The sequence below is a fragment of the Symphalangus syndactylus genome, chromosome 12 (genome assembly GCF_028878055.3).
Source record: "Symphalangus syndactylus isolate Jambi chromosome 12, NHGRI_mSymSyn1-v2.1_pri, whole genome shotgun sequence".
Classification (NCBI taxonomy): Eukaryota; Metazoa; Chordata; class Mammalia; order Primates; family Hylobatidae; genus Symphalangus; species Symphalangus syndactylus.
The window spans coordinates 70,853,246-70,877,194 of NC_072441.2; the positions used below are offsets into that span (position 1 = coordinate 70,853,246).

General features: G+C 36.5%; 1 protein-coding gene across 6 annotated transcripts in view; it reads right to left on the reverse strand.

Annotated features, from left to right (window-relative positions):
- SPAG17 (sperm associated antigen 17) overlaps nucleotides 1-11,859 on the reverse strand; it is a 238,646-nt gene extending 226,787 nt beyond the window's left edge. For 3 of the 6 annotated variants that reach the window (XM_063624697.1, XM_063624699.1, XM_063624698.1), the window contains exon 1: nucleotides 11,702-11,848. In XM_063624697.1, the coding sequence (XP_063480767.1) occupies nucleotides 11,702-11,788 (87 nt within the window). In that variant the 5' untranslated portion in view covers nucleotides 11,789-11,848. Of the gene's footprint in view, nucleotides 1-5,079; nucleotides 5,101-11,531; nucleotides 11,549-11,701 lie in introns of those variants that run through there. The other 3 variants (XM_063624696.1, XM_063624701.1, XM_063624700.1) reach the window with 3 other exon arrangements.
- Nucleotides 11,860-23,949: the final 12,090 nt, after the last annotated feature.

A 23,949-nucleotide genomic window follows, 5' to 3' on the forward strand; every position in this document is an offset into this window, starting at 1 on the left:
GCAATGTTCTAAGCTTTCAGTGGGCAGCCCAAGGGACTGTTTTATGTCTGATCTGACTCAGAGTTCAGACAGGGAACAGCAGGACAGCTCAAATCTCAGGCTGACAGAAGCTGTGGTCAGTGCCAAGCTTTTCGGTACATGAAAGCTTCAGGGCAATGGCATGCTCATGGATGCCTGAGGAAAGAGATTATGGGCAGAGGAATACAACGACACATCTAACGCCCTGAGAGGAAACTGTTGTGAAACTCTAGGAAATTAAGACGTATTTAAAAGCAGTCATATATGGGAGAACTTTTTTTTTTTATTAAAATAAACCCCATTTCTACAAAGCAATACAAAAATTAGCTGGGTGTGGTGGCATATACCTGTGGTCCCAGCTACTTGAGGCTGACTTGGGAAGATTGCTTGAGCCTGGGAGGTCAAGGCTGCAGTGAGCCAACACCGTGCAATTGCACTGCAGCCTGGGTGATAGAGTGAGACCCTGTCTAAAAAAAAAAAAAAATAGTACACATACACAGCCAGGAAGAATGCATACATGCCCAGAAAAGACTTGGGAAGATTTTAAGCCTTTATCCTGGGCTGTTGCTAAGGCTCAGGACATATCCCACTAATTAGTGAAAAATTTTTATACCAATCTTCAAAACCTGGAAGTGGCTATTTTTTCAAATGCCCAATTTTCAGTGAGGCATACATGGCCTCATTGAAATCAACAAAATAAATCTTCAGAAACTGTCCTTAAAGAAATATACACATTGGATTTACAAGGCAAAATTAAAAAAAGAAAACTGTTTTAGATATGTTCAAACACCTAAAGGAGAATGCAATTAAAGAATTAAAGGAATCCAGAAACTGACCTATGAACAAAATGAGAATATCAACAAAAAGAAATTATTAAAAAGAACCAAACAGAAATTCATGAGCTGAAAAATACAATAACTAAACTGGAAATTTCACTAGAGGGATTCAGAAGAAGACTTGATGAGACAGAGGAAATAATCAGTGAACCTGAAGACAGACCATTTGAAATTATAGACTGATAAGCAAAAAGAAAAAAGTATGAAGAAAAGTATATAGAGCAAAAGAGACTTAAGGGATACCACCAGGCAGACCAGTAGATGCATATGGAAATCCCAGAAAGATAAGAGAGAGTGAAAGAGGTAGAGAGATTACTTTTATTGGTAATGGTTAAAAGCATCTCTAATTTGAGGAATGACATGCATATAAAAATCCAAGAAGCTCAACAAACTCCAAGTATGATAAACCCAAAGAGACACATAATCAAATTATCAAAAGCTAAAGACAGAGAGAATTTTGAAGGCAGCAAGGGAAAAGTGACTCATATGTATAAGGGATTCTCAATAAGATTATCAGCAAATTTTTCAGGAGAAACCCTGCAGGCTAGAAGGCACTGGGATGATATATTTAAAGTGCTGAAAGAAAAAGACTGTCAACTAAGAGTCCTACATTCAGCATAACTGTGCTTCAAAAATGAAGAAGAAATGAAGACATTCCCAGGTAGTCATGCCTCTGCTACCTTAAGCCACTTTAAATAATGAGATCTGAAACTTTGTATAGCCACTTGGCAGCAGATATGTGAATAGATTGGACGGTCTGTGTGGAAGGGGACTCTTATTCATTTATTTATTTATTTATTTATTTATTTACTTATTTATTTATTTTGAAACAGAGCCTCACTCTGTTGCCCATGCTGGAGTGCAGTGGTGCGATCTTGGCTCACTGCAACCTCCACCTCCCAGGTTCAAGCAATTCTCCTGCTTCGGCCTCCCAAATAGCTGGGACTACAGGCACACACCACCACGCCCAGCTAATTTTGTATTTTTAGTAGAAATGGCGTTTCACCATGTTGCCCAGGCTGGTCTTGAACCCCTGACCTCAGGTGATTCACCCACTTCAGCCTCCCAAAGTGCTGGGATCACAGGCGTGAGCCACCACGCCTGGCTGGAAATGAAGACATTCCCAGAAAACCAAAAGCTGAGGGAGTTCATTGCATTAGGCAACACAAATAAGACTACCCCAAGGCATAGAATAATCAAACTCTCAAAGGTCAAGGACAAAGAGATGATCCTAAAAGCAGCAAGAAAAAAAAAGAAGCAAATAACATCTAAGAGTTCTAATTCATCTGGTAACAAACTTCTCAATGGGAACTATATAGGCCAGGAGGGATTCGGGTGACATTTTCAAAGTACAAAAAAAAAAAAACAAAATGCCATCAAAGTATATTTTATCCAGCAAAGCTACACTTCAAATACAAAGGAGAAATAAAGTCTTTCCCCAATAAACAAAAGCTAAGAGAATGCACGATCACCAGACTCATCTTAAAAGAAAAGCTAAAGGGAGTTCTTTAATGTGAAAGAAAAAAAAACTAATGTGTAAAAAGAAAATATGTGAAGGTATAAAATCCACTAGTAAAATTAAGTGCACAAACAAACCCAGGATACTCTAATGCTGTAATTATGGTGTGCAATCAGCTAATAATTCTACTATGAGGCCCAAAAGACAAATCTATTAAAAACAATAATAGCTATAGCAACCTGGTAAGAGATAGGCAATATTAAAAATATGCAAATTGAGACAACATAAAGTCAAAATGGGTGGTGAGTTAAAGTGTGAAGGTTTTTTAAATTGTTTGTTTTTATACTTTTCTAGGCTAAGTGGTCATCTCTTTAAAATAATTTGTAAGCCTCATGGTAGCCACAAGGCAAAAACCTATAATAGATTCGTAAAAATAAAAAGAAACAGATTAAAATATACTACCAGAGAAAAATCACTTAATCACAAAGGAAGACAGAAAGGAAGAAAGGAAGAGGAATTATGAAACGAGAACACAAGCAACAAATGGCAGTAGTAAGTCCTTAATAACATTGACTGTAAATTGATTCAATTAGAGAATTGTAATGGCTCAATGAGTAAAGAGAAAAGACCCAACTCTATGCTGCCTACAAGAAACCCACCTCACCTATAAAGACACACATACCCTGAAAGTGAAGAGGTATTTCATGCAACCTGAAACCAAAAACAGAGCAAGAATAGCTATACTTATATCAGGTAAAATAAATTACAACTCATGACTGCACAAAGAGACAAAGAAGGTCACTAAATAATGATAAAGATGTCAATTCAGCAAGAAAATATAGCCATTATAAATATGTATCCAACATCAGAGCTCCCAAGTACATAAAGCAAGCATTAACAGTTGTAAAGGGAGAGATAGATTATGATACAATGATTGTAGAGGACCCATTGTCAGTAATGGACAAATAATCCAGACAAAAAATCACCAAAAGTAGTTGGAGTTAAAATACACACTATACCAAATAGGCCTACCTGATATTTACGCAACATTTCACTCAAATACTGCAGAATATACATTCTTTTTAGCAGCACACAGAACACTTTCCAGTACAGACCATATCTTAGGCCACAAAACAAATTTCAACAAATTAAAAAGAGCGGAAATCATATCGAGCATCTTTTCTGACCACAAAGGAATAAAACTGGAAATCAATAACAAGAGAAACCTCAAAAACTACACAAACACATGGAAATTAAACAACTTGCTTCTGAATGATAAATTGGTCAATGAAAAAATTAAGAACATTAAAAAATGTCTTGAAACAAATGAAAATGGAAAAACAACATACTAAAATCTATGGAATACAGCAAAATAAATATTAAGAGGAAAGTTTATTGGAATACACTTGTATCCATAAAGTAGAAAGACTTCAAATAAAACAACTTAATAATTATACTAGTCAATTCTCATACCACTATGAAGAAATACTCAAGGCTGGGTAATTTATAAAGAAAAGAGGTTTAATGATTCACAATTCTCTATTGCTGGGGAGGCCTCAGAAAACTTACAATCATGGTGGAAGATGAAGGAGAAGCAAAGGCACATCTTACATGGCAGCAGGTGGGAAAGCATATGAGCCAGTGCAGGGGAACAGCCTTTTATAAAACCATAAGATCTTGTGATATTCCCTCACTATCACAAGAACACCATGGGGAAAACCACCCCTATGATTCAATTATCTCCATCTGGTCTCTCTTAACACATGGGGATTATGGGGATTACAATTCAAGGTGAGATTTGGTTAAGGACTCAGATCCAAACCATGTCAGTCATGTGCCTCAAAGAACTAGAAAAGCAAGAACAAATCAAACCTTAAATTAGTGGAAGGAAAATAATAAAGATCAGAGAAGAAATAAATGAAAATGAAGCTAAAAAAATACAGATCAATGGAATAAAACAAGTTGATTTTTTTTGAAAAGATAAACATATTGTCAAATCTTTAGCTAGACTAAGAAATAAGAGAGAAGACCCAGGTCAATAAACTTGGAAACAAAATAGGAGATATAACAACTAAGACCACAGAAATGCAAAGAATCATGAGAGACTATTATGAACAACTGAACACCAACAATTGGAAAACCTAGAAGAAATGGATAAATTCCTAACACATACAACTTACTGAGATTGAACCATGAATAAATAGAAAATTTTAACAAACCAATAATGAATAATAAGATTGAAGCTGTAATAAAAAATTTCCCATCAAATAAAACCCCAGGACATGACAGCTTCATTGCTGAATTCTATTGAATATTTAAAGTAAAATTCTTACCAATTCTACCCAAATTCTTCAAAAAAATTGAGAAAAAGAGAATACTTCCAAATTTACTCCGTGATGCCAGCATTACCTTGCTACCAAAACCACATAAAGAAACAACGTAAAAGGCTATAGGTCAGTATCACTGATAAAGTGCTAAATATCATTAAAATGGCCAAAACTGCAATTACTTTTGCACCAACCTAATACTAGCAAACCAAATTCAACAACACATTAAAAAGATAATTTACCATTATCAAGTGGAATTTATGTCAGGAATGCGAGGAAGGCTTAACATAGGTAAATCAAGAAACATGATACACTGTATGAATAGAACCAAGAACAAAACACATATGATCATTTCAATAGATGATGAAAAAGCATTTGACAAAGTTTAACATCTCTTTAGGATGAAAACCATAAAAAACTGGGTATAGAAGAAACATACCTCAAATGATAAAGGCCAAACCCTCAGCTAAAATCATACTGACCAGGAAGAAATGGAAAGCCTTTCCTCTAAGATCTGGAATAGAATGAAAAGGATGCTGAATTTTACCACTTTTATTTAATATATTGCTGGAAATCTTGGCCAGAACAATTAGGCAAGAGATAGAGATGAAGGACATCCAAACTGAAAAGAAATATGTCAAATTAGCATTGTTCACAGACATGATTTCATACTTAGAAAAATCTAATGACTTCACCAAAGAGACTGTTAGAACTGATATATTCAGTAAAGTTGCAGGATACAAAAGCAACATACAGAAATCAGTAGCACTTATATTCATCAGCAGCATACAATATGAAAAAAAAATCAATAAAGCAAGCCCATTTGCAGTAGTGATAAAATGCCTAGGAATCAATTTTATCAAAGAAATGAAAGATCTACACAAGTAAAACTAGAAAACACTGATGTAAGTGATTGAAGAGGATATACACCAAAAAGAAAAGATATCCCATGCTCATGGATTGGAAGAATTAATATTGTAAAAATATCTATACTATCCAAAATAATTTACAGTTATGCAATCCCTATTAAAATACTAATGACAGTCTTCACAGAAATAGAAAAAAATCCTAAAATTTATATGGAACCACACAAAACCCAGGAGAACCAAAGGATTCTTAAGCAAAAGAGCAAAGCTAGAGGCATCAAACTACCTGATTTCAAAATATAGTAAACAAATCTGCATGGGACTGGCATAAAAATGGACACATAGACCAATGGAACAGAATAGAGAACTCAGATATAAACAAACGAATTTGTAGTAAACTCATTTTCAACAACAGTGCCAAGAGCTTACAACAAAAAAGGACAGTCTCTTCAATAAATGGGAAATAAATGCTGGGAAAACTGGATATCCATATGCAGAAGAATGAAACTAGACCCCTGTCTCTCTCCATACACAAAAATCAAATCAAAATGGATTGCAGACTTAAATCTAATGCCTGAGACTATGAAATTATTAGAAGAAAACATTGGAGAAATGTTTCAGGACATTGGTCTAGGCAAGTATTTTTTTGTGTGTAAGACCTCAAAAGCATATGCAACCAAAGCAAAAATAGAGAAGTGGGATCACATCAAGCTAAAAAGCTCTGCGCAGCAAAGAAAACAATCAACAAAATGAAAAGACAACTCATGGAATGGGAGAAAATATTTGCAAATTATCCATCTGACGAGGGATTAATAACCAGGTATTTAAGGAGCTCAAACAACTAAATAGGAAAAAAACCCAAATAATCTGATTTAAAAATAGGCAAAGGATTCAAATAGACATTTCTCAAAAAAGATGTACAAATGACCAAAAGGTGTATGAAAAGATGTCAACATCGCTAATCATAGATAAATGCAAATCAAAACTACAATGAGATATCATCCCACCCTAGTTAAAATGGCTTTTATCAAAAAGACAGAGAATAATGAGTGTTGGCAGGGATGTGGAGAAAGGGGAACTCTTGTATACTGCTGATGAGAGTGTAAATTAATACAGATACTATGGAAAACTGTATGGAGATTCCTCAAAAAACTAATGATAGAACTACCATATAATCCAGCAGTTCCGCTACTTGGTATATAGCCAAAATAAATGATATCAATGTATCAAAGAAAGATTTGCACTTCCATGCTTATTGCAGCAGTATTCACAATAGCCGAAATATGGAATCAATCTAAGTTCCCATCAACAGATGAACCAATAAAGAAAACTGTATATATGCAGTATATATACACAATGAAATACTATTCAGCCATACAACATGAAATCTTGTCCTTTATAGCAACAAGGATGGAACTGGCATTCATTATGTTAAGTGAAATAAGGGAAAGATGAATATTGTATGCGCTCACTCTTCTGGAGGAAATAAAAAAGTAGATCTCATGAAGATAAAGAGTAGAATGACAGTTATCAGAGGTTGGGAAAAGTAATGAAGCCGGGGCATAGAGTTTGCTTAATGGATACAAATATAGAGTTTGATAGAAGAAATAAGTCCTAGTGTTTAATAGATCAGTAGAGTGACTATAATTTACAATAATCTATCATATATTTCAAAAAAGCTAGAAGAGAATAATTGGAATGTTTCTAGTATAAAGAAAAGACAAATATTTAAAGTGATGAATATCCTTATAGTCATTTGATCTTTTCAAACTATATGACTGTATTAAATGATGACATGTACCTCTAAAATGTGTACCTCTATTATGTATGAATACAAAAATAAAATTGATAAAAAAATTTTAAAGGGAGTCCTTCAAGTTGAAATGAAGGATGCTAGATAGTAACTAAAAGCTATAAAAAATATAAATTTCTTTGGTAAAAAAATGCATGGACAAATGTATTTTTAAAAGTATTATTGTAATCTGATTTGCCAATCCACTTTATTTTCTACAGGAGTTAAAGAAAAATGTATAAAATTAATTATAAATCTATGCTAATGGGTACATAGTATATAAAGATGTAATTTGTGACATCATAACATAAGTCATGCAGAAGGTGAAGCTGTAAAGTGAATTTATATAAGCAATTGATATTAAGTTGGTATCAATTTAAGACAGATTATTATAATTTTATGATATATGTAATTCCCATAGTAACCACAAAGAAAATATCTATAGAATATACACAGAAGAAAATGAGAAGGCATTCTAAACATGTCACAAAAAAAAATCAACTAAATAAAGGCACTAATGGAGGTAACAAAGGACACAAAAAATCTGTAAGGCATATGGGAAACAAATAATAAAATGGCAAAAGTAAGTCTTTTCATACCAGTAATCACTTTAAATGTAAATGTATTAAACCCTACAATAATAAAACAGAGACTGGCAGAATGGATTAAAAAACAACAAACAAAACTACTCAGAATTCAAGTATATGCTGTCTGCAGAGATTCACTTTAGCTCTAAGGATATGCATAGGTTGAAAGTAAGGGACAGACAAAGATATTCCATGCAAATATTAATAGTAACCAAGAGCGAGCACGGGAGGTTAAGCAACTATAACACACAAAAAAAGACTTTAAGTCAAAAGTTGTTACAAGAGACAAAGAATAAAGATGCTCAACATCACTTATCATTAGAGAAATGAACATCTAAACCACAGTGAGCTATCACCTCATATCTGTTAGGACAGCTATTATTAAAAAATCAAAACCAAAACCGAAAAACGAACAAAAACAAACCTCACCAAAAAATAAATAAATAAAAAATAAAAAAAGTGCTGGCAAAGATGTGGTGAAATGGAAATCCTTGTACATTGTTGGTTGGAATGCAAAATGATGTAGCCACTGTGCAAAATGATATGGTAGTTCCTCAAAAAATTAAATCCAGGCACAGTGGCTTAATGCTGTAATCCTAGCACTTTGAAAGCCCAAGGTGGGAGGATTGCTTGAATCCAGGAGTTTGAGATCAGCCTGGGCCACATAGACCCTGTCTCAGAACAAAATTAAATACAGAATTATCATATGATCTAGCAATTCTACTTCTGTACACATACCCAAATGATTTTAAAGCAGAGACTCCAACAGATTTTAGCACTCCAACAGATTTTAGCACACCCACAGCCAAGAGGTGAAAGCAACCCAAGTGCCCATCAATGAATGAATGAATAAATAAAATGTAAAAAGGAAGGAAATTCTGAGACATGCTACAATATGAATGAACCTTGAAGACATTATGTTAAGTAAAATAAGAGTCACGAAAAGACAAATACTATATGATTCCACTTACATGAAGTATCTAAAATAGTCAAATTTGGAGAGACAGAAAGTACAATGGCAGCTTCCAGGGGGTGAGGAGAGGGAAGCATGGGGAATTAATATTGTTTAAATAGTACTGAGTGCTAAGGTTAACACTTCTTCCTATCACTGTGGCCAATAGAGCCTGCCTTGACCATTGCATGGAAAGATTTTAATCTCTATGATACCAAGGCATCTTTGACTTTCTAATGCTGCTAGAGATCATAAATATAATGTCTATGTCACATACATACTAACACAAAAGGATATTTTTATAATCTTATTGCCAATGTACCTATTTTCTTTTTACATAATTTGAGATGTGAAATTTCACTCATATCAATAAGTTAAATATTTTGATGTATGGATAGCAAAGATAGTAAATGACCATTTCCTTGACAGAATTAATTTAGGAGCAATGTATACCCAGAAGTGGTCTAACGTACATTTTTTCTCCCAATCTAAATGTGTCAGATTTACTTAGTGCACATATTAGTCTCCCTACTTAAAATAATCATGCTCCTTCATTCTACCTGTTCAAATTCCACCCATTATTTAGAGCCCAGGTGAAGGCAAATATTTTACAAATCATTTCCTGACTATCCCAGCCCATATTCATCTTCCTAACCTCTAGTCTCTATTTAATCATTTAGTGCTTAGTGATAGAATGCTTTGTATTATTTGCTATCATTTTATATTTTAAAACCAACTAAAATGTATGAAACAATTGACAATTATTCCAGCCTGAAAGGACAACCTGAGACAGTGATACAAGGTAAATTCAATAAAACCAAATTGCGAACTTGTTTATTCTCTTTAAAGCCTACCCAACATGAACATGAGTTCAAAAATACTATTGATTTGGGTTATCCAATGAGTTACTTCTAAAAACTGGTTTATAGAAGACTGGAGGAATTCTTTCCTTCTCTCTCACCCCCAACACACACACATAATACAACACACACACATAATACAACACACACACTAGCACACACACTCAACCACACATACTTGGACATGAGTAACAAGTATATGGAAAGAAACTCTCTGGATACTAAAACAATAGAGCACACTATGTGTGCTCAAAATTCACACACCCACAGTCATCTATAACCTAAATTCAGAGTCCGTTTCATTGGTGGTTAGGGCATACCTCTGGGCATTGAACTGCTGGGTTAATCTGGGAATTATTCTTTTAGATCATACATGAAATCAAGCAGAGAAAAATGTGAGAGGAGGTGGAGGGTAGTTGTCTTTTTCCTGCAATAAGAAAATGTGTATTCCAACAAACTGAAGAAAATTGAGTTCACTCTTTATAGTTAAAACTACATATTACTTTGAGTTCAAATTCTTTCTATTAATACATAAGATTTATTGAAGTTATATTGTTTGAGTAGGATCAAGAAAGCTGAATATTATTTCAGGTTTTCAAGCCATAAGGACAAATAGTGCCTTTAGGTTTTCCATTCAACTAGGAAAATTATAGCTTCATATTTGCAACACTAAAGCTAATGCAGTGTCAGCACCTCCATCAAACTCCGTTGTTCAGCAGTTTATAATTCAAGCAGAAATGTTCACTCCAAGACCAAACTTGGCCTACACAATCTCAAAGAAAATGGAGAAAAAATTATTTTGGCTAGCGCTGACTTATAAAAGCAAAAGAGAGGGTGCTTTTACAAAGTGCTTTGAAAAACATCTTTGAGAATTTGAGAATGTAACTGGGGATTACTGAGTTGACATCCGGCATTACTAAAGTTATAGAAAGGACCCAAAATTCCATGACATCACATCAGCATCAGGAGTATCATAACTACTTTCATGAAATTCTTCATCAGGACTAATTTCCTTATCAAACAGAATTACTGTTAATAGGAAAAAAAAACAGTTATAGTGGAAAATAAAGACAGGTAAAAATTTCTCATGAGGGCAACACAAGACTTTAGATCCATTTTCCCTTTAAGTACTAACTCTCTAGTGCACCATAGAGACATATATAAAATGAAAAAAAAATTTTTTTCCCCATTTTTCAAAGTAGTTCACAAAGGCGGCCTGGAATTTCCAGAAACAACTTTTCTCTTCCCAAATGCTAACTTGGGAAACAGCTTAATGTAGAAGGGGATTTCCAGCCACAGGTGACAAGAGCTATTGGGCTTCTCATTCACTGAAGCTGGGTGGAGAGCCAGTAAATTCTGGGATCTCATGCACTTTGAAGTCCTGTGGTAGGTGGTTTGTAGATTGCCTGGTGCCTTTGTGGCATCCTGTGGGTAAGCTGGCCGCCAATCCCTCATTGCTCTGATCTCCTACACCTTCAAAATATGTCAAAACTTTAATATAGTGGGATCAGGGCATTACATTAAAAAATCATCTTTTCCTATCTATACAAGGCTCCCTTGTACTAAATACAGTGTAATTCTAGGCACTCCGTGTCTGTTTTCACTCAGCATTTATTAAAGTCCTATTATGGGCCAGGCCACAGATGATTTGATGGGATTCTCATCCTTTAGAAGGTTTCAGGAGAAAACAAAAAGTCCATAAAAGGAATTCCAGTACAATTGTGGAGTGCCATCTGGACGACTTCATTGAAAAGGTTCTGGAGGTGTCAGAGCCACACCTCCTCTCTTCCCCACCACGCAGTTCTCACCGGCCTTTGAAATCACACTGACTCACCTGGTGGGTGTTCCCTTAAGTTCCATTCGTTTATCAAGCACTTCCTGTCCCTGGGACCCTGGGTGCTGGAACCATCAGGGCACGGAGAGATACGGATGAGAGGGCGAGCCTTAAGGCCGGGCCTCTGGCATTGCCCGGGGCAGGGAGGGCTTAAAGGGCTCAAGGCTCACCTGATTGAACTGTGCAGCTATGAGCGAGGGTTCCCATATCTTAGAACTGGTGTTCACAGTCCCTCCTTTCTCCTTCTTGGGTGCCATGCAAAGGACGGGAGGAGCATTGGCCTCTAAACTGGGCTCAGGCCCTGCCTAAGCGTCCCCGCTACCACAGTAACCGAAGCCACGCCCAGTTCCTGAACTACGTCGGCTCCCCTCCCCCAACCCCGTTCAGAATCCTTGGGTCAACCGCTTCCGTCTCCACAGCAACAGAGTTTCAGAGCGCGCGGCAGCTTGGGGGCGGGGTTTCCAGTCCCCCGGTCAAATTTTAGGACTTTTCAGCAGGAAAGTTGCACAAGTGGAGGAGAGCAGGACGAGGCTGGCCTCGGCAGGTCGGGCTACGTTCTTCTACGGTCTGAGGCGTTGTCTAGAAACTCAAAATCTCTGGAGTCCCATCCAGGACTCCTCCACCAAGATTTCTTCCGATCCTGAGTAACCAAGATTGGAATACTGACCCCTTCAGGAGGCAGCCCATGCCGTTTTTTTCCAACCGCTCTAATCTGCCCCAAATGCTTCCTTATATGAATCCAAATTTGTCTCTCCTTGACCTCTGCCCTCTGCACTGGTTCAGCCTCCGCCTCTGGGGCCTTACTAAACAACTCCAATCACCCTTCCACGTGATACCTTATCTAATTGTAGGTGGGATTAATGTACTTATCTGCCCAAACAGCTCCAGTCCTTTAAACTGCCTTTTATTGATTGGTAAGTAGACTTTTTTCCTCTTTTTTCCCACCCTGCACTCATCAATATCTAAAATATCCTGGTTGGACAAGTTTCCCAAAATAATGATAGTAATAAAAACCATTGTTTCTTGAGCACTGGTTATATGCTATATACAAGATTATTTCATTTAATTCTCACAACCACCTTATCCCAATTCCCACAGTGTTTGATTGATGGTGCCAGGATTAGATCGCAGGATTATCTGAGTCACAGATCTAGTGTGCATAACTGCTACACTGCTGTCTACTACTGTTTTAGGCCTGCCAAAATGAGGGATACCCCCTTCTGGAGCTAGATTTACTTTTGTTTTTTATTGTAGTGAGACAAATTTGAGGACACCCTGGGGCAGAGCGCAACCAAAGGTGCCTTGCTGTCTCATTAGTCATATTAAATTCTGCACTGACCAGGGCTTAACTAGCCATTAAGGCCCTGCACTTTGCCTAGAGGTGAGATGCTTCAGTTATCCCAGTGGCCCAGAAGAGTGAGGTGATGCAAGCCAGAAGCTTAATTTCACTGGGCACAATCTGATGAATGGGTGACCTTCCACGGGGGATGTTCTAAACCTTTTAATTGCTAACCCTTTTAATTTCTTTGAGGAATAAATTGAGGGACAGAGGATAGTGATATCCAGCCACTAGCATCCTTTTTCATTTGGGGGGAAATTTTAATGAAGATGCTTCAACTTTTGTTCATAATTTGGACCATGAAAGGAAGTTTATCTTTCCACCCTAATTCTTTAATACAGATACAGTGAGCCCTCCCATCATCACAGTTCGTCATCCCTGGAACCCAACTGTGGATCCAAAATATTAAAACATAAATAAATATACAAATAAAAATACAGCATAACAACTATTTTACAGCATTTACATAATATTAGATATTATAAATAATCTAGATATGATTTAAAGTGTAGGAGAGGATGTGCATAGGTTATATGCAAATACTAGGCCATTTTATTGAGAGGTGAAGCCAGCTGGACTTCCTGGGTTGAGTGGGGACTTGGAGAACTTTTCTGTCTTACAACAGGATTGTAAAATGCACCAATCAGCGCTCTGTAGCTAGGATTGTAAAATGCACCAATCAGTGCTCTGTAGCTAACGAGGGGATTGTAAAATGCACCAATCAGTGCTCTGTAAAAACGCACCAATCAGTGCTCTGTAGCTAGCAAGAGGATTGTAAAATGCACCAATCAGCGCTCTGTAAAACACACCAATCAGCGCTCTGTAAAATGCACCAATCAGCACTCTGTAAAATGCACCAATCAGCAGGATCCTAAAAGTAGCCAATCATAGTGAGGATTGAAAAAAGGGCACTCGATAGGACAAAAACGAAACCTGGGTGGGGACAATAAGGGAATAAAAGCTGTCCACCAGCAGCCAGCAGGGGCACCTGTTGGGTCCCCTTCAATGCTGTGGAAGCTCTGTGCTTTTGCTGTTTCACTCTTCACAGAAGTCATTGCTACCACTCACTCTTTGGGTCCGTGCCATCTTTTTTTTTTTTTTTTTTTTTTTTGAGATGGAGTCTCACTCTGTCGCCCAGGCTGGAATGCAATGGTGGATCTTGGCTCACTGCCAGCTCTGCCTCCCAGTGGAGGCAGACTGGGTTCACACCAGTCGCCTGCTTCAGCCTCCTGACTAGCTGGGACTACAGGCATCTGCCACCACGCCCGTTTAATTTTTGTATTTTTAGTAGAGATGGGGTTTCACTGTGTTAGCCAGGATGGTCTCCATCTCCTGACCTCGTGATCCTCTTGCTTCAGCCTCCCAAAGTGCTGGGATTACAGGTGTGAGCTACTGTGCCCGGCCAGGGTCCACGCCATCTTTAAGAGCTATAACACCGTGGAGGTCTGGGCTTCATGCTTGAAGTCAGCGAGGCCATGAACCCACCGGCAGGAACCAACTGCAGACATATCATTAAGGGACTTGAATATCAGACATTTTTCTATCGGAGAATGTGAAGGGTCCTGGAACCAATTCGCTGTGGATACCAAGGGACCATTGTATTAAAGAAAAACAATTTCTAGAAACAGTCTTTCACAGAAACTTTACAGAAAAATACGAGTTTTTATTTCTTGCCGGAATAAAGACAGTTCATCTTCTTGGGAGGGAATAGATAGATCCTATGGCAGCCTAGCCATAGGCTAAATAATTTACATCTGGAAGCCCCCTTTTGTCGTGAGAATAAGATAACCGATGCATGGTAATGCCAGAGAGAGATCTGCCAGAAAAGGATTTTCCTGAGAGTCTACAACAACACTGAGGCTGCTATTAATTTTCATAGCATTTTCTCCAAAATTTTGTTCCTCACCAAAATTTTTTCAGCATTTGTAAGATGAAAATTTTCTTTGTATTATGGCTAGAAAATAAAGTTGAGTCTCTTTCAGACCAAAAAAAAAAATCTACCTAATCATTAATTAGATCACTCTAAATTTTGATCAAGTTCTCATAGTTTTAAACTGGGGGAAAAAAAGTCCTGCCTTTTTATTTAAAAGGTAGTAAAAAGTTTGTTGACATTCCGGGATATTTTATAAAAAAATTTAGCTGTTTGTGCATGTCACGCTACATTACTAATATTCTTTCTTTTTGAATGTGAATGCACACTTCAAAATAAACCATTACCTGCAATCAGTTTTGCCAGATCACTAGCAGATGATTAATAAAATAGGTTGCAGATAAGGGGAAAAAATGGAATAAGCAGAAAAAAAGTAAAATTAAGTGTTATTTAAAAATTGCAGAGATAGTGTCACTAGCCATTTTTTAACAAGTGACAGCTGTCCAACCACAATATTGGCGCAATAAGATGTTTGTAATATTTGTTGTGACAGAAACTATCCAGTTGTTCATCAGACATTTCCTTTTATTTTCTCCTAATATGGGAGTCAGACATTTTTTGGTCTTCCTTATTCTTAGATGTGAACATGTGACTGAGTTCTAGCCAAGCCTGGCCTTGAAAAATGTCTCCCAGCATTGTTCATACCCTTTTTGCTTGATAGTGGGGTGGCATTGAGAACCTTGAATCTCTGAATGATTGCTGTGACACAGAGGTCTCCCCTTCCCCTGAAGATCATCCTGCTCCTCCCACCAAAAGCGTTTGCTTGGGACTATTATGTAGGTGAGAATTAAACATTTTTCTTAAAGCTGCTGAAGTACTGGGGTTTGCTATAGCAGCCAGGGTTACTGTAACTACCCTAACATTTTTTATCATTTTCATCTGAGAATCACCTGTTAGTAAATCTAACACCAGTCAGCCTTTCTGAAACTGCCTGAGAGAACAACCTTGTTACTTTCAAGGAGGCAATACACAATGCTGGCCACTGTGAGAGGCAGGAAGATCTAATCCCTGCCTCCCCACTACCCCCTGCATCTAGTGAGATCTCGATTTCACCCTTTACCTTGCTTTCCATCTGCATATACAGTACATTCTTTCACTTCTTTATCTAGTAAATAAATTTCTTACTTTAAACAAATGGTTTGCATAGTTAAGTAATACAACAAACTAGTCTTATATCACCTATCTTAGGAAAAAATGTTCCTATTTTTCAGAAGATAAACCAACTAGATCCATCACCTAGCTATCCATATACATCATTTATAATTTTGAAAATGATTTACAGGAATTGAACATTTTAAAAGGCAAAAATAAATATTTCAGAATGGAAGAGTGTATTTCTAATATAATCTTTCATAGTAGTTTCCTTGGTAAAGTCCTACCAGAAAACATTTAAATATAGAAGGTTTTCCAAAATTGATTTAAGGAGTTTAAAATAAAGGTTTTATTACAGAATGCTTTTTGCCCAGTTTTGGCCTTTTCCATTATTCTAGGGAAAGTGGTACTCTAGATAATTTATGATACAAAATGGGAAGATATTATACAGTAACCAATTTATAAGGGGTTTCATCATAGAATTGGTCTGTTTAATTTCAGAAAATAGGTGTGAATGACAATGTTCATAGTTTGAAGTAGCAAAAGTCATTCAGCCAAAAAAGGACCCTGCCAAGAACAGAAAAAAAGCATTACCATCTGTCATACATTTATGCTTTTTTGGTATAATAAATTGTTTCCCCCACTAAATATAAGTTGAAACTTTATAAGCATATACTTTACTACATAAATTTTCCCATATGTCATTGGCTAAAACAAAACTATACTATTTGGAGAATTTTCTTTCACATTGGCAGGATTACTCCTGGTTTGTTTGATTTAGTTTTTCCCGTATGAGTTTGCATTTGATTTGTTTAGCTTACCAAAGACTGTTCACTTTCAGGGATACACGATTTCTTTAGGCTATGATTACTGAATAAGTTATTTCTTCAAGTATTATGCTTTGATCTTATAATTCACTCTTACTCAGGTGTGAAGTCAGCCATATTACTTTTCATACTTGAAAGGTTTAGCCAACTATTGATGCATCCAGTACTTCCATTGTTGTCAGGTAACGGCAGGAACTGTGGACCAATTCACTTCTAGGCCAGGATTCCAGGTATTCGAAATCCATTTAGCTGCAGCAACCAACTTGCCTTGGGTTAAGAAGGCCTCACAGATGTCTACTGATTTCTCCAGTTGGTATCCTACATCCAAGAATACCTCTCGGTATATATATGTCTTGTTCACACCATGATCTTTGCATTTCTAACCTTCAAAATAGAGTGCTATAATGCCCTGTCTTTGAGTTTTTATTGTGTGGGATACAGAGGGCTAGGTGTCTTTCAGCTACAGGGTCCAAAACATATGGAGAATATTATACCTGCATTCTATGGTCAGCATTAGCTTCCTATTTATTTTTGAGTGCTATTTAAAGTGTTGACTTTAATCTTTAAAGCCCCTCATTGTTTAGAAGCCAGTTACTCCAGATATCACATCTCTCCCTATGCATCACTGTGGCAATTAAAATCAGCTGCAGTGCTTGCAATTTGTAATCCCGTGTGAATTCTGGGGAGCCTGGGAGTAGATCACTTTCCAGAGAAGAACTTCCCTAAGAACCCTCAGTTTCTGTCAATGGTAAAAGCAGTATTTGGAGTTTATAGTTTTGGCCTTGAATGTCTTGTCATATATCTGTAAGTGTCTGGAGCCATAATTAAGTGCTGTTGATTTAATTTTTATGTTATTTGTAGTGAGAGAGTTTAGAATACCAAATCTACATTTAATGAATCAGAAAAATAACAGCTGTACATAGTAAAAATAGACAAAGCTAAAATTCATCTGTTTCATATTTATTAGTGTGGGAGTTTTCACTCTAGTGTTCTCTCAAGTCCTTCTTTGAATCTAATTTTAATATCTTCAGTGAAGGGATTTGCCCTGAATCCTTAGGGAACCATTTCAAAATCCATAACTCATGTAATTTATTTCTGTAAATGCTTACCTAAATGTTTGATTTCTTAATGTTTTATCAGATGTCTGTTACTTATAAATGTGTGCTATGTTAAATAATAACTTTCTTTTTGCTGTATACAAGGTCCAAAAACTATAGTTGAGGTAAACCTACTCCAATCTAACAGACTACACCAAGTAATATTACGCCAGATCATGGAACATTCTTTTGGAGAGAACAGATGATTGGTAATGGGGCTTTGAGGACCTGGTAGCACTGTATATGAGGCTTAGGTGAAGAGTGGTGTCTATCACTTTTCTTACCCATCTGTCTTCAACTTCTCATTCCTTTTTCTAGCCTAACCCTCAGCCTTCTTCAAAAAATGCAGAATACCACTAGGAAGATTTCCAAATGACTTCCTAGGAAGTTTGTCTCTGACTATGATCTTGTAAATGTTAAATGCAACTGTGTTACTCACCTTTTTCTGTGTTACCATGTATGCCAATCCATAGTTCCATGAATTAATTTTGCCTTGCTAGATTCCAATTTTTGTGTAATATCCTGTTATGGAGGGAACCCCAACCAAAGGCTGTAGGATACCATAGTGCCCCACTTATTGAGAAGGGGTTATCATTCAGTAGGACCCAATTACTTCATTTCCTCCTATATTTCCAGCTCATAGATCATTTGCTTACCTAATAACTATAGAATGTTCTTTCTTAGTATTTTATACTATATTCATCTCTTGGTAAGAAAATGTTTATCTGATTAAATAAAATTGTATTTCCCAGTTGACTGGTGTTGCCATTTAGAGGGATGAGAATGCTAGAAAAAGAAGGTTCTGGATGGGTTGGGTGGCAGGTGAGGAAATTATGATTTTGGTTTTAGACATGTTCAGTGTGTGTACCATTGAGACATCTAGATGTCTCAGGCAATTGGGTATGTGGGCCTGGTGCTCACAGCAGGGATAGACATGGGTGAATCATCAGCATATGAGGTTGAGTTTGCCTGGAGAGACCACCAAGTGAACAGGGGTGCAGAACCTACAGCTGAACCTTTAGGAGACTGTGGTTGTGAGGAAGAAAATAGATATGCAACCAAAGAGGTGTGTCACTGGAGCCAAAGGACAGGATGAGAGCATTTCTAAAATGAAGGAGTGTCCAGCAGTGTTAAATGCTACTGAGAGGTCAAGTGAGAAAGACTGAAAAATGCTTGCTGGACTTAGGGAAGAAAAGGTCAGCAGTAGTTAGCTACTCTACTTTAGCTACATTCACTTGAATGCATTTCCTATGCAGGTAATTTTTCCTACTGTTCTTGGGTCAAACTGATCTTTAAGAGTGATTTCTTTAAAAGTTACATTTCTGATAGTTTGATATGTGGTAGATTTATGGGCTGAAAGAATTAATATTGTTAAAATGTCCATACTACCCAAAGTGACCTAAAGATTCAGTGCAATCCCTATCAATGTTTGATTTCTTAATGTGGCATTCTTCACAGAAATAGAAAAAAAATCCTAAAATTTATATGAAACCACAAAAGAGTCTGAATTGCTGTAAAGCAACCCCAAGCAAAAAGAACAGAGACAGAGGTATTAATATTACATTACCTGACTTCAAACTAAACTACAAAGTTATAGTAATCAAAACAACATGGTACTGGCATAAAAACACATAGACCAATGAAACAGAATAGAGAACCCAGATATAAATCCATGTATTTACAGTGAACTTAATTTCAACAAAGGCTGGAAAAACATACCCTGGAGAAAGGACAGTCTCTTCAATAAATGGTGCTGGGAAAACTGGACAACCACTAGAATAAAACATTGGAGAAATGCTTTGGAACATTGGCCTAGGCAAAGATTTCTTGAGTAGGACCTCAAAAGCACAGGCAACAGAAGCAAAAATGGATAAATGTGATCTTATCAAGTTAAGAAGCTTCTGCACAGCAAATGAAACAGTCAATAGTGAAGAGACAACCCACAGGATGAGAGAAAATGTTTGCAAACTATTAGATGACAAGAGATTGTTAGTAGACTATATAAAGAACACAAACTACTCAATAGCAAAAACAAATTAAAACGTCAAATAATTGGATTAAAACGTGAGCAAAAGATCCAAATAGACGTTTCTCAAAAGAAGGCATACATATGGTCAACAGGTATATGAAAAATTGTTGCACATCACTAAACATCTGAGAAATGCAAATCAAAGCCACAGTGAAACATCATCTCACCCCGGTTAAAACGGCTTTATCAAAATGACAAAAAATAGCAGATGCCAGTGAGGATGTAAAGAAAGATGAAATCCTGTACACTGTTGGTGAGAATGTAAAGTAGTACAGACACTATGGAGGTTCCTCAAAAATCTCAGAAATATTGTATGATCTGGCAATCCCACTGCTGGGCATATATCCAAAAGAAAGGAAATCAGTATATTAAAGAGATGTATTCATGCCCATGTTTATTGCAGCACTATTCACAATAGTCAACATATGGAATCAACCTGTGTCCATCAATGGATTGGTGGATAAAGAAAATGGGGTACATATACACAATGAAATATTATTTGGCTATAAAAAAGAATTAACTCTTGTTTGAAACAACATGGATGGAACTGGAGGACATTATATTAAGCAAAATAAGCTAGGCACAGAAAGATCAATATTATATATTCTCACTTAAATGTGGGAGCTAAAAGATTGATCTCATGGAGATAGAGAGTAGAATTATGGTTACTAGAGCTTGATTAGGGTAGTAGGGACTGGTGGGGAATAAAGAGGCATTGGGCAATGGGTACAAAAATACAGTTAGATGGAATAAAATCTAGTGTTTGGTAGCACAATAGGGCAACTATAGTTAATTTATTTTATATTTCAAAATTACTAGAAGACTGGAATTGGAATATTTGTAACAGAAAGAAATGATAAGTGTTTGAGGTAATAGATATCCCAATTACCCTGATTTGATCGTTACACATTGTATGCTTGTATCAAAATATCACATTCTCTAGAAATATGTGCAACTATTATGTATCCCTAAAATACAAAAATAAAAATTTTGTTTAAATCGTGTAAGCTGCAAAAATCGTATCTATTACAATACACAGTTTTTATTGTATACATTTTCATATTTGTAATTTTTTTTCGTTTTTTTTGAGACAGAGTCTCGCTCTGTTGCCCAGGCTGGAGTGGTGCTATCCCAGCGCACTGCAAGCTCTGCCTCCCGGGTTCACGCCATTCTCCTGCCTCAGCCTCCCAAGTAGCTGGGACTACAGGCACCCACCACCATACCTGGCTAATTTTTTTGTATTTTTAGTAGAGACAGGGTTTCACCGTGTTAGCCAGGATGGTCTCGATCTCCTGATCTTGTGATCTAACCGCCTTGGCGTCCCAAAGTGCTAGGATTACAGGCGTGAGCCACCGTGCCTAGCCTGTGATTTTTTAAAGATATCAGTGAGCACTGGCTTCTATGCACAGTATAAAGAAATTTTCACAACACAGGCATCTTTTAAGTTTTAAAATGTAATAATAAGGAAATCATCTTATTAAAATCTACTTTAAGCATGTTTTGTGAATGCATCAGTCTGAAAAGGGAGGAAGGATTACGTCATACTGAGGAAAAGGCCCTATACTGCATTTCTGTCCGCTTTCAAATACACATTCTCAGAAAACATCCAACAAAGGTTTTACCATTTGGTTGACAAAAATGAATATAAGGAAAGAATATGAGAAAAAAGAAAGCACTTGAAGTCAGACACTAGGAAGCAAAGGAAAACGTTAAGAAAAGACTCATTCAAAAACAAAATTTCAGCCAATGCACAATTCTATCAGCAGAGCAAATAATGCTTCTAAAGGTGGTGGTGTAGGCTGGTTTCTCTGTCTCGCTCCACTTCAGAATCTATTCAGGTCTTCTACCATTTCGTTTATGGGAGCCAACTGTTTCTAACTCTGCCCACTCAAATAACAGCTTTATTGGCTCTTTCTTATATTTCAACTCTGTACTATATTAAACAAAACAAAACTTCATTCTTTTTCTGTTATGCTTTGATTTTTGTGCTTTACTTTTTGTTTTGTAAATAGCAGTACCTTCTTTATGCTCCCATGGTTCGTTCGTTCTTTCTTTCTTTCTTTCTTTCTTTCTTTCTTTCTTTCTTTCTTTCTTTCTTTCTCTTTCTTTCTTTCTTTCTTTCTTTCTTTCTTTCTTTCTTTCTTTCTTTCTTTCTTTCTTTCTTTCTCTTTCTTTCCCTTCCTTCCTGTCTTTCTTTCTTTCTTTCTTTCTTTCTTTCTTTCTTTCTTTCTTTCTTTCTTTCTTTCAGCTGGTTAGTTGTAATCTTTAGGCTTCTATTTTTGTTCAAAATCAAGTTACACAATTTGCCAATCATCCACATTTTAAAACTTTTATGATTATTTTTGCATAACTGTATGCACTTCACCTGAGCCAGCTGTCTTAATCCTTTAGAGTGTGGCTATTTTCCGCTATTATACTTTTGGGTAATAACCATTGCCAATTTTATCCCACTAAGTAAATTCCTCATTTTATGGAAATTGTTTTTATAAAGCTTAAGTTACTCACATTTATACCCATAATCTCTTCTCCCTCCCCGTTCAGTCTGGTCGTCATTTGAAACCCTATTAAGCTATTTGTTATCACAGTTTCTAAAACTCCTCCTGATATTAGCTGTTCAACTTGTCATATACTCTTTCTTCAACACAGGAGGCTAATTAAAAATTGGAGAATCCAATCACAGAGCTGAGAGGCACTTTCAGAGGGCATCTTGTGCTAAGAGAACAACATTCTTTCTCCTGGGTTCAATTCCCTGCACCACTCCTTGCGGGCTGTTTGATGACCTTGAGCAAATTATTTAACCCCTCTTTGCTTCACTTTTTTGTTTTGTTTTTAAAAATGAAATGGGAATAATTATGTTTGCATTGTAGGACTGTTGTGAAGGTGAAAGTCGTAGCTATCAATGATTAGAACAGTTCATAGCGCATACTATGCCTTTGATAAATGTTAGCTAATATTTTAAACATAAATGCTTTGTTTTAGAATAGTTGCAGTTTTACAGTAAAGTTTCAAAGATAGTGCAGAGGGTTTGCATGTATCGGCATCCAGTTTCCCCTATTGGTAACATCTTAAATTAAGTATGGTATATTTATTGCAACAATGAACTAATATTAATATGCTAATGAATAGTTTTAACCCAATGTCCTTTTTCTGTTCCAGGAGCCCACCTAGGATACTACATTACATTCAGATGTCGTGTCTCCTTAGGCTCCTGCAGACTGACAATTTCTCAAACTTTGTTTTTGATGACTTTGACAATTTTGAGGTGGTATGATAATTTGTGAAGTGTTTCTCATGCTTAGCCTGGAGTTACAAGATTGGAGAAAAAGACCAAAGATGTGAAGTGCCATTCTCATCACATCATGTCAAGGGTACATGCTATTAACATGAGTTATCATTGATGATGTTAACCTTGATGTCCTGGCTGAGGTAGTTTATTAGGCTTTTTCTCTACAAAGTTACTCCCCTCCCCATACCTTTCCTTACTGTGTTTTTGGGAAGGAAGTCACTACGTGCACCTCACACTTAAGGTATGGGAAGTTACACTCCAACATCCTTTGGGGGGTAGTATGTATTCATACATAAATAACTTGAAATTTTTCTGTATGGGAAATTTTCTACCTCATTAATTTGTTTATTCAGTCATTTGCTTACCTCAGTAATGACTCATGAATGTTTATCCTTTGGGTTTTATTCCCAATGTAGTATAATATTTATTTACTTTATTGTTCAGTCAGTTGCCCTAGCTTTGATATTTGGGAGGTCTTTTAATTGGCTCTGTGTCTCCTTAATATACCCCTTTATTGGATTTTTTTTCTTTATTTTCTGGCACTACAGATGCTTCAGCCTCATTCCTCTTGCATATTACTGGACCCTGCCCTAGAAGCAGCCAATTTTCCAAGGAGCCCTTGTTCTCTTTCCTGGAGAATGGTTGAACATGCTCATTGCTACTGGAGTATCTTTTGTTTCTAGGCCCTCTCAGTGGACTGATTTAAGAAATAACCCATGTATACACACATATATATACACAAAATTACTTCTTTATCTATTTTTGTCTATATTAAGGTAAACATGAGTTCACACTATTTCCCACTCTAATCCAGTACC